At 42.4% G+C, this 15,090-nt stretch overlaps 2 protein-coding genes across 7 annotated transcripts in view; one reads left to right on the top strand and one right to left on the bottom strand.

The window, feature by feature from the left end:
* The window catches only part of STAG1 (STAG1 cohesin complex component), a 407,390-nt gene extending 401,534 nt beyond the window's left edge, over window positions 1-5,856 (top strand). For all 4 annotated transcript variants that reach the window (XM_034957447.3, XM_034957449.3, XM_034957448.3 and 1 more), the window contains 4 exons: window positions 531-641; window positions 1,473-1,587; window positions 3,627-3,707; window positions 3,800-5,856. In XM_034957447.3, coding sequence (XP_034813338.1) covers window positions 531-641; window positions 1,473-1,587; window positions 3,627-3,707; window positions 3,800-3,823 — 331 coding nt within the window. In that variant the 3' untranslated portion in view covers window positions 3,824-5,856. The remainder of the gene's footprint in view (window positions 1-530; window positions 642-1,472; window positions 1,588-3,626; window positions 3,708-3,799) is intronic.
* A 6,116-nt stretch (window positions 5,857-11,972) lies between these two features.
* Window positions 11,973-15,090, bottom strand: part of PCCB (propionyl-CoA carboxylase subunit beta) — a 78,151-nt gene continuing 75,033 nt past the window's right edge. For all 3 annotated transcript variants that reach the window (XM_003822494.4, XM_055110510.2, XM_063602941.1), the window contains 4 exons: window positions 14,882-14,982; window positions 14,405-14,503; window positions 13,280-13,379; window positions 11,973-12,237 (listed from right to left, as the gene is read on the bottom strand). In XM_003822494.4, the coding sequence (XP_003822542.1) occupies window positions 12,116-12,237; window positions 13,280-13,379; window positions 14,405-14,503; window positions 14,882-14,982 (422 nt within the window). In that variant the 3' untranslated portion in view covers window positions 11,973-12,115. The remainder of the gene's footprint in view (window positions 12,238-13,279; window positions 13,380-14,404; window positions 14,504-14,881; window positions 14,983-15,090) is intronic.

Raw genomic sequence — 15,090 nt, 5'->3', positions numbered from 1 at the left:
CCAGCCTGGATGACAGAGCAAGACTCCATCTCAAAAAAAAAAAAAAAAAAAAAAAAAAATTCCTTAGAGGCATGTTTACACACACTTCCATGTGCCAATAAGTTTAGAGTACAAGTGCAGATTTGACTCCATAAAGACTGAGGAAAAGATGCTATATTCTTCCTTGTTGAATTCTGGAGAACTTTCAGCTGCCAAGCCAACATAATTTCTGTTAGTTGGGGATCTGCTGTCCAGCTAGGTACACCTGTGAGTGCGGCACCAGCCCAAGACAGAGGTCTGAGAACCCTTGTTTGGCAGAGATTTGGTTGACAGTTTAAGCATCTAACAATTAGCCTCAGCCAGCTTCTCTTGGAGACTTACAGATATCTTTGGGCAACTTACTGCCTTTTTTATAAAAAGACACCAGAATAAATCCAGCTAATTCCTCCAACATGGGATTAAGTAAACCTACCTTGGCTTTCTTAGCTTGGGGCTCATTAGCTAAATTCATCATCTGCTGCTACAAAATTAATAATAGTACCCTCTCTTAGTCCTCAGATGCAGATCTCTTGGTTAGGCCAGCCGAAGTTAGAAGACTTAAATCGGAAGGACAGAACAGGAATGAACTACATGAAAGTGAGAACTGGAGTGAGGCATGCTGTGTAAGTGTTACATGGAGTATCACAACATAACAACTATGTGATGCCCATCATTTTGTGAAATGACTTGGGTTTCTTTGATGTTTGGTCTTAGGAGTTAAAATTATAATTCGTGATATGCTATGCAGCATAGGAAAGGAGGGCGTGAGTTCTTAACACTTTCAGCATTTAAATCCTAGCTCTGCCACTTGGCAGCTGCATGGCCTTGGACAAGCTCTAAAACATCTGTGCTGGCTAGGCGTGGTGGCTCCGCCTGTAATCCCAGCACTTTGGGAGGCCGAGGCGGGCGGATCACCTGAGGTCAGGAGTTCAAGACCAGCCTGGCCAACATCGTGAAACCCCGTCTCTACTAAAAATACAAAAAATTAGCCGGGCATGGTGGTGGGCGCCTATAATCCCAGCTACTCAGGAGGGTGAGGCAGGAGAATCGCTTAAATCCAGGAGGCGGAGGTTGTAGTGAGTCAAGATCACGCCACTGCACTCCAGCCTGAGCGACAGAGCAAGACGCCGTCTCAAAAAAATCTGTGCTTCAGGTTCCTCATTTGTAAAATTGGGATAACATTACCAATAAAATTTTTAGGGTAATTGACACATAAATAAATGTTAACAACCGTTATTATTGAATTGTACTCCTTTTGATGTGTGAGATGAAATCTTGAATGAACCAAAGGAATGATTCTTAATTGTCTTGGAATTCAGTCTAATTTGTGTAGTCTGTAGGTCATGATTAGAAGGTATACTTCAGTTGGTTAGAATAACTTTAATCTGAGAAACAGCCAGGACTCCAAATGGTGGAGTCTGATGAGCTTTCTGACAATACCTTTTTCTTACCAGTCGGGGTCTAATGGAGGAAGATGCTGAGCCCATCTTTGAAGATGTGATGATGTCATCCCGAAGCCAGTTAGAAGATATGAATGAAGAATTTGAGGACACCATGGTTATTGATCTGGTAGAGAAATTCACTATATTTTTCTTTTGTTAAAATATGTGGGGGCATTGGTGTAAGATGATCCTCTTAGGCCGGGCATGGTGGCTCACACCTGTAATCCCAGCACTTTGGGAGGCTGAGGTGGGTGGATCACCTGAGGTCGGGAGTTCGAGACCAGCCTGACCAATATGGAGAAACCCCGTCTCTACTAAAAATACAAAATTAGCCAGGCGTGGTGGCACGTGCCCGTAATCCCAGCTACTTGGGAGGCTGAGGTTGCAGTGAGCCGAGATCGCGCCATTGCAATCTAGCCTGGACAACAAGAGCGAAACTCCATCTCAGAAAAACAAAAAAAAATTATCCTCTTATTCTCAGAATTCTGGGAGGAAGGGTGAGGTGAGGAGGAGGTGACACTGATCAACAACAGTGGGCATTTGGATGAGCTTGGGTGTTCTTCAAGCCTCCTTTCAAAGCAGTCATATTTTAAATTCTGATAATAACAGAAACTGGTTCTTTCTTTTTACCTTCTTTGAAGAGAGCTCATACCAGATCTTTCAGCGTCACTGTGTATCTGGCCTCTTGTGCTTTAAATTTGAGCCTGACAAAAATCCACGGTGCTTCAGCATAACAAAATGCCGAATATGGGACTTCTTTGTTCAGTATGAGAAGACATGTTTGAGATATGGACTAACCATAGGTGTTACTAAGAACTTATTTTTTCAGGAATAGTAATGCATGGTGGTTATGTTTTTTTCAAAAGTTCTCATCAGTTATAGACAACACATTGTAGTAGTTATAGGCAAAATTACATAGGGAAGGAAAAACAGTGAGACTCAGTGGAACAAGACTGGCCAAATGTTTGACAATTTTTGAAACTGGGTGATGGGTACATAGAAATTAATCATGCTGCTTTTTCTGTGTATTTTCTAAGGCTGCCATAATAAATACCACAGACTGAGTGGGTAAACAAATTTTTATTTATTTATTTAGAGATGGAGTCTTGCTCTGTTGCCAGGCTGTGGTGCAGTGCTGCAATCTCGGCTCACTGCAACCTCTGCCTCCCAGGTTCAAGCGATTCTCCTGCCTCAGCCTCCCAAATAGCTGGCACTATAGGCACATGCCACCATACCCAGTTAATTTTTATATTTTTAGTAGAGACGGGGTTTCACCATGTTGGCCAGGATGGTCTTGATCTCTTGACCTCGTGATCCGCCCACCTGGGATTACAGGCGTGAGCGACCATGCCTGGCCCAGAAATTTATTTTTTTTATCACATTTCTGGAAGCTAGAAGTCCTGAGATGAAGGTGATTTCTTTTGAGGCTTCTCTCCTTGGCTTGTAGATGGCTGCCTTCTTCCTTTGTCTTTAGATGGTCTTTCCTATATGTGTCTCTCCTCTTCTTATCAGGGCCCCAACTATATTCAATTAGGGCCCACCCATATGACCTCATTTTACCTTAATTACCTCTTTAAAGGCCCTGTCGCCAAATACTGGCATGTTCTGAGGTACTGGATTAGGACTTCAGCATCATGCACATTTTGAAGGGACATAATTCAGCCCGTAACATTCTGCTTTGTATGTTGTGAATTTTCCATAATGAAAAGTTTTTGTAAGTTTTGTAAATATAAATGAGATCATATTACTCCAATCTATAATCTCCCTGCCCCCACCTTCCAATAACTTTCCATCTACCTGCTTTGGGGAATTCACAGAGGTTTATCACCTAGTAGTTAATGAATTCTGTAATCTTTCTGTGACTTTAAAGGGAAGATATGGCCTGGGCATGTAGGCCCAAAGTTATTTATATGTATTAACATGTTGTTTATTCATGATAGTTTGAAAGTTTTGTGCCTTGTTTTTGCCAACATAATTAAAAGCCAAAAGTACTGTTTGTTTTTAAAAAATGTATTTCATATAAAAGCCAGATTCTCTTCTTCCTTTCAAAATTGACTCTTAGCAGTTCCATATATTTATGATACTGTCAGAAATATTAGCTGATTATCACAATTCATTGTCTTAATGATCTCAGAAAAAAATTAAGAAACCGATTTCTCTTTCCAGCCTCCATCAAGAAATCGGCGAGAGAGAGCTGAGCTAAGGCCAGACTTCTTTGACTCTGCAGCTATCATAGAAGATGATTCAGTAAATGTCAAATTATTACTGCTTTTTATTTATGGTTCCTGGGTCCTGTTTATGCATGAAATTAATACTTATGTTTCTCATCATTTTTCTAGGGATTTGGAATGCCTATGTTCTGAAGTCTGAAGAAAATTTACAAATCTGGAACTCTATTATTTAGAGCTAGAGGCCTATATACTGTGATAGCTTGTATGGGGAAAAACACTTTTGATGTGATCTGATTTGTTTTTTAATCAAATGATTAAGGTCAATCCCTTTTTGCAGTGACAGAAGAGGAGCATGTAAATTACCCAAGGGAATGTTGGTGAATGTCAACTCAGAAAGACTGACCTGAAAATCATTTGTGTCCTACTATTGGACTTATCCCAGTACAGATGTGTGTGTTTTTCTGGAGGGAGGAAGAAATTTTAAATTTTTAAAACAGCTGTCAAGATAAACACTGTTATACACCTGTTTTATGAAAACTCAACATTGAGTAAAAAAAAAAAATATTTTTAACTTTATTTTCCTGTTGTACAATTTAAAAACCGTTTTAACATTTTGCCTTTTTATGTTTTAAAAGCTAACCATTTTTATTAAACCTATGAGTAAGCAGCTCATCCTAATTGCCGAAGAGTGTTTTGGAGTTCACTGGATTTGGTTGACCTTTGTGGAACACAAATAATGAAGGAGCAGAACATTGACAAGCTAAGATGAAATTCTGACATAGTGCATCTCTGCCAAAAACCACACACCCTCTGTGGATATGGATATGAATTCCCAGATTTTATATACTCTTGAATAAAAGGTTTATTTTTATTTATAAGTGGGCATAAAATAAGAAATGTCCATGCAGCCATTTTTCCAACAGATGCTGTACACCGTTCATTTTATATAGACTAGGGAGATTCAAATACAGTGCATTTTCTATTGGTATTTGTTCTGTGCATTTTTAGCAACTTCTACCAGCAAATAAAGTATTCTCAGTAAAACGAAAATGATTCTCAAGTTATCAGTTTGCTGTTTTTACCACTTATTTCATGCCCTGCCAAATTCAAGTTACACAGACTTCCATTTTCTTAAGATAATCATGAAGAAAGAAATCCTTTATCAATCAATCAATCATTCAAAAGTAATTTTAAGTGTAACATAACTGTGTTTACTTCCCATGCACTTAATACCCTTATGCGCTAATTTTGTGAATTAATTATTAAGTTTACTGATTATAGAAGTATGTGCTGCATAGAAGTCTGTGCTTAGAGGGTGAAGTTCCTAAGCTTACCTTGAATTACAGCTACATTTCAGTGTTAAATGTGCATATTAAGAATAATTCTTTTGGGGAAAGAAATTATGAATCTTCAGGACAGTCTACAATGGTTTAGAGTTACATTCTGCTTAGACTTTTATGACTTGCTGCTATTGTTTTAAAAACCCCACTTAGTCTCTTCCTTTCTGATTTCTAAAGCCTCAGAATTTCCAAACCAATTCATCCACAGCTGTTTCTGGGCTGGTTTTTAAAGTAGCTGCAACAGAATCATGAGGCTTTCCCTTTTTATCAAATACGAAAAACATTTTTAAAAATTCTGCACACCCAGTGATCATCTTTTGTGCAGGAAAGCAAGATGATGATGGATGATTTTATTCATCCTTTTAGTAAAGACACAAAACATTTTTCTCAACATTTGTACAGTTCTGAAAAAAACCTGGTCACCAAAAATATCTTCTCTGCTAATTCAGCAATTCTTGGGCTCCAGTTAGTTAGGGGAGCTGGGGCCTCACTTTCTCCCAGAATTGTGGGCTTCACTGGAAGTGAAAGTGCAGGAATGACTGGACTGTCCACCCCAGCCCTGCCTGCCTGTGGTTTTGGCCGGGGAGCAAGCCATGAGGTGCCCTGGCACATGCACAAACTGATCCTTTGCGTTGACAGTCTTGTATGGAAAACAGATGCTGACAGAATTGTAGACTACCATGCCACACAAAAAGGCTAAATATCTACTCCAATGGGTTTCCAGTTCAGTTTGAAGTCAATCAAATTTTTGTATTTTCGGTGTCTCCTTGATTGGTTTTGCTAGTAATTCTGTAAATTGTACATTTGCAATATGAGGTTTTTTTTCCTTTTGTACAATTTGAAACTGATGCTTCACCTTTCCTTTAATAAACTATTCAAAATCAGGCTTGTGGTAGTCATCCTATTGTTTCTACCAGGTATGGCTTTAAAGAGATGATTTTCTATTGTTTCTACCAGGTATGGCTTTAAAGAGATGATTTTCTGTCCTGTGGCTCTTGAGAGAGTTTGCAATTTCTGATAATCTGTTAAATGGCAGCAAGTTAACCTTATTAGTGAGTTGGTGGTTTTGTTGTTTTGGCTTTTTAATTTTTTTTAAGAGCAGAATTTAGGAATAGCTCACTTTCTTTCATTCCTTAGATTTCTCTGGAGTGTGTGTAGGCCAAGTCATCTGTGGTTTAAGAGGGAGTCTCTTGCAAACTGAGTTTTGCATGAGGCATTCAGGGAACACCCATCCACTGGCCTGTAGCATGGGTCCTCACGGCTTGAGACTCTGGGCTTACATGCGTAATTGCACCCTGGCATTGCCCTTTTGAAGACCACATAGAGTCAGTGCAGCTACAGAAATGAAGTTTTCAGCCAGGCATGGTGGCTCACGCCTGTAATCCCAGCACTTTGGAAGGCCAAGGTGAGTGGATCACTTGAGCTCAAGAGTTCGAGACCAGCCTGGGTAGCATGGTAAAACTCCTCTACAAAAAATACAAAAATTAGCTGGGTATGATGGTGCACACCAGCTACTCGTGAGGCTAAGATAGGAGGATGGCTTGAGCCCACAAGGTGGAGGTTGTTGCAGTGAGCCAAGATTGCACCACTACTGCACTCCAATCTAGGTAACAGAGCCAGACTGTCTTAAAAAGTTTCTCTTGGCATTAGACCTCCTCACTCTTTCTTTAAGAAGTCATACCCTACACACTTCATGGGTCTGGCAATAGGGGGTGAGTTCCTTAAATGGCCTAATATGCCTATGCAAAAAAGGCAAAGGTGTGGGAGACAAATCAGCAAGCAAGCTTTCCAGGCAGCCAAGGAAGGAAGGTCATTTAAGGATGGTCTGTAACAGCTCATCTTGATGGTTACAAGAGTATGAGACTAGATGAGCACTTTCAGGCTTGGGTCAGGCTTGCAAATCTCCCATTTGTGGCTTGACTGTAACTCCCTGTTTGCCCCTGTTCCCAGGTAACAGTCCATCAAGCAGGGACTAGTATTTTCATGGGAAACAAAAGTTTGATGCCACTCAGGCTTGGCTTTTTTTTTTTTTTTGGGCGGGGGGGGGGCGGGGGCGGTATGTGAAGACAGGGTCTCGGTCTGTCACCCAGGCTGGAGTACAATGGTGTGATCTCAGCTCACAGCAACCTCCGCCTCTGGGGTTCAAGAGATTCTCCTGCCTCAGGCTCTCAAGTAGCTGGAATTACAGGCACCCACCACCACGCCCAGCTAAGTTTTGTATTTTTAGTAGAGACAGGCTTTCACCATGTTGCCCAGGCTGGTCATGAACTCCTGAGCTCAAGCAATCCACCTGCCTTGGCCTCTCAAAGTGCTGGGATTACAGGGCATGGGCCACTGCACCCAGCCTTAGGCTTTTCATACTAGACCAAGCTCAGGTAAAGATTCTATCCCTGCCCTTCTGAGTGTCTTGTTCTGTGGAGATCTCCATCAGGCACCACTTTTTGAAGAGCATCTTTCTGCTCCCAAGGACACATAAAGGGAGTATTTTCACCACCCAGGACAGTAGGGACATGGTCAAAACTTAACTATTGAGGCTGCCACATTGGCTGGAATATGCCAGCTGGATTCCACAGAGGCCCCAGACTGAGGCACTGCCTATCAAGTGGCTGCAACTCCTGCTTGGAATTGTAGAAATCCCATGCTGACATCAGAGGTGCACAGAGTATTAGGACCAATAGTTCTAAAAGGGTAAAGTCATAGCTCTCCAGAAATCCTTTGGAACCAGAAAGACAAAACAGTCACATCTGTTGAATAGGTGAAGAGGGCTGATTCATCAACTCCACATGTGGGTGAGTATCCTTCACAGACTTCTTTGGCTGAGCAGACCACATCTTAAGCACCAGCACCAGGACAAAGTATCAGTGCAACCAGAGGCAGAAAGTTGGGCTGGGGAGACCAAGACAGGGTCAAAAAAAGAAGCTAGAAGAACTTTGCAACAAAAGCACTTTCTAACAAGCATTAGAAGGGTGTATTGTGGATGTGCTCCCCATTACTCTAGCAACTCAAAAAGATGACTGGCCATCTGTTGGTACTGCTTTGCAAGAGAATCATGCAGGAGATAGGAAAGCTGTCTAAATGTAGTAGCTTTCTGGGTTAAGACAAGCCCAGGGAACAGACCACCAACCTCCCTCACCCCTACTCTTAGGCCAACCCTTAGAAGTCCATCTCACCTTCCTCATCAGCTGAGTGGCAGTACTTTGAAATGATCAGAACACAGGCTTGGCTGGGGTCAAACCCATCTGAGTTCAAATCCCAGCTTCACCACTTGTTAGCTGTGTAGCTCAGGAGGAACTGGATTAACACAAGGCGGGGCAGGACCAGCAAGACCCTAGCAGTGCTTCCTACACCACAGCTCACCATATTATCTGCTCTCAGTTTAAAGACAGACACTTGTCAGCTATCAGCTCAGTGGACCCAAGTATTTCCCATTTACAAAATTCAGTGTATTTTCTTTTTCCCTTTAAGGTGAGGGCACCAGCTGGGAAAGGCATTCCCACACAACAGCCAAGAGAACACTCAACTGTCATTACTCTCAAGGTATTCCGTGGTCCATGGAGGCTGGTCCACTTGACAAAGCTTCCAAGGTCTTGTGGCTTTGAGTTTCTTTGACCAGCTGAGTTTCTGTACGGGAGTTTCCCCACCATCCAAGGCTTCCGTAAAGCTGCTAGCCCAGCGGCTCTCCTGAGCTGGTTCCTCTACCATCTTACAGCCCCTCTACCATCTCGGTGTCCAGACTGCACAACCTGGTGAAACACTTCTTGGACTCTTACCTCCAAAAAGAAAAAAAAGAGCTTGTATGTACTCTTTTATGGACCATAGCAGAGATCACGAAAACAAGAACTGTGGGCTCAGAAAACTCACTAGGCAAGCAAGGGAGGGACAGACTGTCCAGGACCACCTACGTGGGCTAAGGACTCTGGAGAACAGGGAGCTCTGGAAGTGGCGCTGGAGCAGAGGAATGCAACAAAATCTGGATCTGGAGTTAGTATGGTAGCTGAGAACAGGACTTCCAGCTCAGTGGGAGGCCACAGAGATCAGTCAAGAGACTGCTGCAAAAGTCCTCAGAGCCCAACTAGGATTGGTGACTGAAGGAGAGTGGAAAGATGCTTTAAGAAAAAAAAAAAAAAAAAAAAGAATGACTCTTAAGGGCTACTGGGAATGGGGGGTAGGGGAAAATATTTTTGAAATGGGAAAAGTGGAGAATAAACAGTCACACATTAAGTTGACCTTGAAATAATGATTCACTGTCCAAGCAGTGCTTACAGATCTCTGGAGCCAAGGGAAAGCCATCAGTAGTGGGAGGGCCCTGGGGTTTCACCAGAGAGGATGCCTGAGGTGGGGGGGCATCTTGGATCAGCACTCCATGGTTGGTACTTCTGCTCAAACTTAATCTCCAGTTCTGGTAAAACTATTAATGTTTTAACTTAGTAAAATCAAGTCAACAGTGTAGGAGGAAAGGCTTTAAAGTGGTTTACAAACAAAAAGGACTAATTCATATTGATAACCACTCAGTTACTAATTCAGGTAACTTAACCATGTATCTTCAGTTTAAAGACAAAATGAACTACAAAGAAGTCGTGAACTTTAGAAGGTTTATTGTTGATAGAGCTGTAGTGATTCTGAAACTTGTATTTATGGTAGCATTGAGCAAATGAGTGAAATATATTGAGAAAAATGGGAGCCAGGGTTATTACTGCTGTGGTAAGAGAGACAATACATGGGGGAAGGCAAAGAAGCACCCATGGTGTTGGATTAAAAGTTTCAGTATGAACTCATGATTTAAAAGTATGACAAATATGTATTCATATATACATGTGTCCCACATATATATACACACACTTATTTGCATAAATTTTCCTAGTTCTGTCTGCTGAAATGCCTCAAAGCAATGATATCCAGTATCAGTGTGAATACCTAGTGCCAATTTTAGCTTCTAAATGACATACCTACTAAAAGAAACTAAGAAACTACTACATACTACTACTACATACCTATTAAAGAAACTCCTTGGAGAAACTGCTGATTCCTGGGCTGGGCAAGGAAAATACAAGATAAGCCTAGAGCATTATCTTGTCAGAAAATAAGGAAATACTAAAAAAATCAGTGGGATATATTAAAAGCACTTTGGGAGGCTGAGGCGGGCAGACCATGAAATCAAGAGATCGAGACCATCCTGGCCAATATGGTGAAACCCCGTCTCTACTAAAAATACAAAAATTAGCTGGGCATGGTGGCACACACCTGTAGTCCCAGCTACTCGGGAGGCTGAGGCAGGAGAATTGCTTGAACCTGGGAGGCAGAGGTTGCAGTGAGTCGAGATTGCGCCACCGCACTCCAGCCTGGCGACAGAGCGAGACTCCTTCTCAAAAAATAAATAAATAAAATAAAATAAATCAAGTCCAAAATGATACTAAGAAAACAAAAACAGGAGAAAAGAAAGCTCCCTTCCTTACCTAGAGTTCCAACTAATAAATATGAGAGAGTTAGAAACTCAACATTTTATAATCAATGCAGAATCATTGAATGAGGCAAAAATCATCAATGAATACTAAAATTATTGGGCGAAAGTTTATTTATTTAATTTTTTGAGACAGAATCTAGCTTTGTCACCCAGGCTGGAGCACAGTGGTGTGATCTCGGCTCACTGCAACCTCCGCCTCCCAGGTGCAAGCGATTCTCCTGCCTCAGCCTCCTGAGTAGCTGGGCGTGTGCCTCCACATCCGGCTAATTTTTGTATTTTTAGTAGAGATGGGGTTTCACCATGTTGGCCAGGATGGTCTCGAACTCCTGACCTAAGGTGATCTGCCCACTTTGGCCTCCCAAAGTGCTGGGATTACAGGCATGAGCCACTGCGCCTGGCCCAGGTGAAAGTTTATTGACAGACAAGATTAAATAATACCCCACAAATTAGTTATCAGTTACAAAGAGAAAATGGTAACTACCATGGAAAAACCTTTGCAGCCAGGACCTTAACCATGTGATCAGAATCAGTTACCAACAGGAAGAAAAACTGACATAATGTGCTTACTAATGTGACGCACTGAAAGGAATATGTGTTAGTCTTATCTGAATCTAAACCTCAGGAAACAGACATCCCAAACTGAAGGACACTCTACCAAATAACCAGCAAGTAAGCTCTCCTCAAAAATGTCAACGTCATGAACGACAGACTATGTAAGACAAAGGACCTTGTTCCTAGGAGATACAAGTTTCTAGGAACACAGGGTCACGTATCTGCAACTGACTTTCAAAGGGGTCAATTAAATAATTATATTGTATATGTTATATAATTATATAATTATATAATGTATAAATACATTATATAAATATATAATTATATATAATCGTGTTAGATATAATTATACATTAATTATATTAATATAATTATATAATTAGATATATCTTATATGCATATTATATATTATTAGATATATCTATGTATGGAAGAAATAAAGCAAATGGAGAAAATGTTACCAACTGGAGAATCTAGGTGAAGTGGATACAATACACTTCTTGGAACATTTCTATGGGCTTGAAAATTTTCGCAATTAAAAAGTTTTTTTTTAATTTTAAGAACACATTTCTGGAAATAACCTGAGTCAACATAGGGTGCTATGCCTTATTGAGCATCTGTACTGCTAAACACATATACCACAATTGCAAACATCACATTTAATCCTCAATTCATGGAGGAATTAGGAGATAGATAGGGCATATTACCCTATTTTTAAAATAAGGAAACTTATGCCTAAGAAATACTTTGCCTTAAAAACTTACTATATATCTCACCTATGGATAAAAAAACTAACTCGAGAGGAAAAAGAACAATACCCAGAGGTGTGAAATAAAAATCAGCTCTAGATGATAACACTGTGTACTATTTTTCTTTCTAGTTGTATTGATTTTTCAGATTTCCACCTAAAAAAAATCGAATTTATGCTCAAAAAATACAACTTAAAATGTTTTAAAAAGTAAATAATTTTACAGTAAGGCACAAAAGAGATCTTTCTAGAATTTAATAAACTTAGTTATTCTAAGTTATCCAACTATTTGGATTCCCAGGTTTCATGAATGCAAAAGGCAGGAATGGGATGTGAATGGGCAGACGGTAATTCAGTTCTTGGTTTCTTTTCCTTTGATTTGTTTACAATGGAATATTTGCATGTTTTCTCCAAGGACGTTGTACCTTCTTGCTGGCCAAGACATCCAGGTCACAGCAGATTCGGGCACGTGTGGAAGAAGGTTGGATGATGTCATCCACAAACCCTGGTGAAGCACAGAAAAGGGAGTGGATCATCTGCATCCCGAGATGATGCCACCCCTCAACCTTCTGCTCAGCCTGGGCACCATCCCTGGGGCCAGCAGTATAAGCAGTGCCCAACCTGATACAGAGATGGTAGGCCCTGTGAATCCCCCCTTGTATCCCAGGAGCTGGCCTGTTCTGACAGCTCCCCAACTTCTGGCCTAGGAGCACTTGGCAAGAAAAGGAAAATCGGACACCCTCCCTATACCCTGCTTGCTCCAATGCCTCCATCCTGCCACAATGAATTCAATAGGAAATAAAATACATCTAGGTTTTCAAAAATGGCTATAACAATTCATCCTTGTACACAAGTCCTGCAATGTGACTTTACCGCTTCTCTCTTCAAGAGGTGGATTTGTATTCCTTCGCTTAACCTTGTGAGTTTTCTTGGCCTATAAAATGTGGCAAAAATGACACTGTGCAACTTCCAAATCTAGGCCTCAGTTTCCCTTTGCCCCCTTGCTACTCTCGGGACACCATGTAAGGAAGCCTGGACTAGCCTCCTCAAGGGTGAGAGGCCACGTGGGGAGTGAGTCTAGCTAACAGCAACTACCAAGTAAGTGACGCCATTTTGGACTGTCAAGCCCCAGTCAAGCCACAGAATGACTATACCTCTGTGGGTGATCCCAGGCAAGACCAGCACAAGAACCACTCAGCTGTGCCCAGACCAAATTGTGGACCCCACAGAACCATAAGCAGTGGGGGAAACGGTGGTTAGTTTAAGCTGCTGAGTTATAGGGTGAATTTCTGCACAGCACTAGACAACTGGAACAACACCTAGAAATTTAATACACTTAGGCAATGTTGTTTTAATTGTGGTTACCAAAGCAGCCTGTCCCACGGTCCTTAGTCCAAGTGATGACTGCCCAGGGACAGTCCCAACCCTCACTAGTCAACAGATTAGACTGCAAAGGCAAAAAGGCAGTTATGTGACAATTTCTGTAGAGAAAGAATGAGCAAGTTGACCAAACAAACAAAGCTGTCCTCTTCACCACAGTCCCCTACCTCGCACTGCTGCAGGGAAAGGGTTGGCAAACTTCTCGATGTACTCTGCCTGAGCAGCTTCCACATTCTCATGCCCTTTGAAGATGATCTCCACAGCGCCCTATGATTAGAGGAGTTCATGAATGTCTTTGGTCGTCCCAACCTGGACAGATCTCCTTCAACTCATTATCACTGTGTGTGGGTGCAAATTTCTTGGTAAATCAGTGTACTGGGGGGAAGTGCCATCTCTAAAGGCCATAGCATAGAGGGAGGAACTGCCTGGGGCTGACCATCATGACACAAGGGGCTGCATGATGGGATGTGATGCTTCCCTGTGGCCCCAATAAGGGGCAGTCAGGCAAAAGTCAGTAGCTTCTCTCCCCAGAGCCCATTCTACCATCTCCATTTGCACTCATCATACTTCTTTGAGCCAAAGATGTTAGCCCTGTTTTCCATTATTAAATCCATGGTCTTGTATCAAGGGGAATTAAATGTGCTATTTCCCTTTTTCGGTACCCTAAGACCTGAGTATACAATTCGGTGGCCAGAGGCGACCAGACTGAACCGGAAATTAGAAGGATTGGCCTTCAAGTCAGAGCACCTATAAGTCAACTCTAGGGGACCTGCAAGTTATCTGATTCGACCACAATAGCTACTTCAAAGCAGGGAGGAGTGAGGAATAGGTCAAGCAATAGGAAGTACCTTGTCCAACGTCACTAGGGTCGGACCTACAGTTTAGCTTCTTATGAGCTTAAAAGAGTAGCTCTGGGGCCCTCCCTGGAAGCTGAGGTGGAGTTGGGAGAATGTCCAATACTTCTGAAGGTGACTTCAGTTGACTCAACCCTTTGCCCCCTTTACTTACAATCTCAAAACCACTCTGGACCCCTCTCACTTTCCTTTCACCTGCCGCACCCACCTTGGCATGAAGACACCAGCGTGGGCCTGAAGAAAGGGTATAGGACAGGAGGCAGAGCTATCTCTGGAGCCCCAAGAGGGAGACTTACCAAGGTCTAGGTCCCATTCACCTCAGTCCTGGCTCAACCTAGGGGCCCTGGCCTCTCTCCAACATTTCCCAGCTATGCCTTGAGCTCTCGCTGGTAGAGTCGAGTCCTTGGACCCAGAAAGGGAAAAGCAAGAGGCCCTCACCTTTGCTCCCATGACTGCAATCTCTGCGGTGGGCCAGGCATAGTTGGTATCACCACAAAGGTGCTTAGAGCTCATGACATCATAGGCACCTCCATAGGCCTAAAACAGATCCAAATGCTGAGTGTTAGAGCCTGAGACAGCCAGATCATGTCCCTGAAAGACCCCAGGAAACCAGGTAAAATTGGGACAAAGAACAAGAATAGCCCTACTGGGCTCCTGAAAGCCCACGGTCTGTAAGACCTTTCAAAGTTAATGCTCATTATCTTTTCTGGCTTTTTCCCACTGCTGCCTTCAGTTCCCCTGTGTTAAAAAAGCACAGACATTTCTGCGGGGCTGGGAACAACATCCTCAAGAGATCTTTTTAAGGATGAGCAAGGTGTACTCCTTCCAGCCCTGGTAAAACTCTGCCAGACCTCCCACCACGGCTATGCTGTAGGAAAGTGAGCAGGGTCATGGCCTCCAACATGAGGTCCTCACCTTCCTGGTGATGACTGTGACTTTGGGTACAGTTGCCTCAGCAAATGCGTAGAGAAGCTTGGCACCATGCCGGATGATGCCCCCGTATTCCTGTGCTGTGCCTAGACATGAGGAAGAGTTACTAGATACCCACAAGTCCTCACATGGTTATCCTGCCACTCTCAGCTGTGAGGTCTTTCCCACCTCTGGAGAGGGCCATTCCTTACACA

Source organism: Pan paniscus, chromosome 2 (assembly GCF_029289425.2).
Source record: "Pan paniscus chromosome 2, NHGRI_mPanPan1-v2.0_pri, whole genome shotgun sequence".
In the NCBI taxonomy this organism is placed as follows: Eukaryota; Metazoa; Chordata; class Mammalia; order Primates; family Hominidae; genus Pan; species Pan paniscus.
This window is presented reverse-complemented; position numbering and strand designations above follow the sequence as displayed.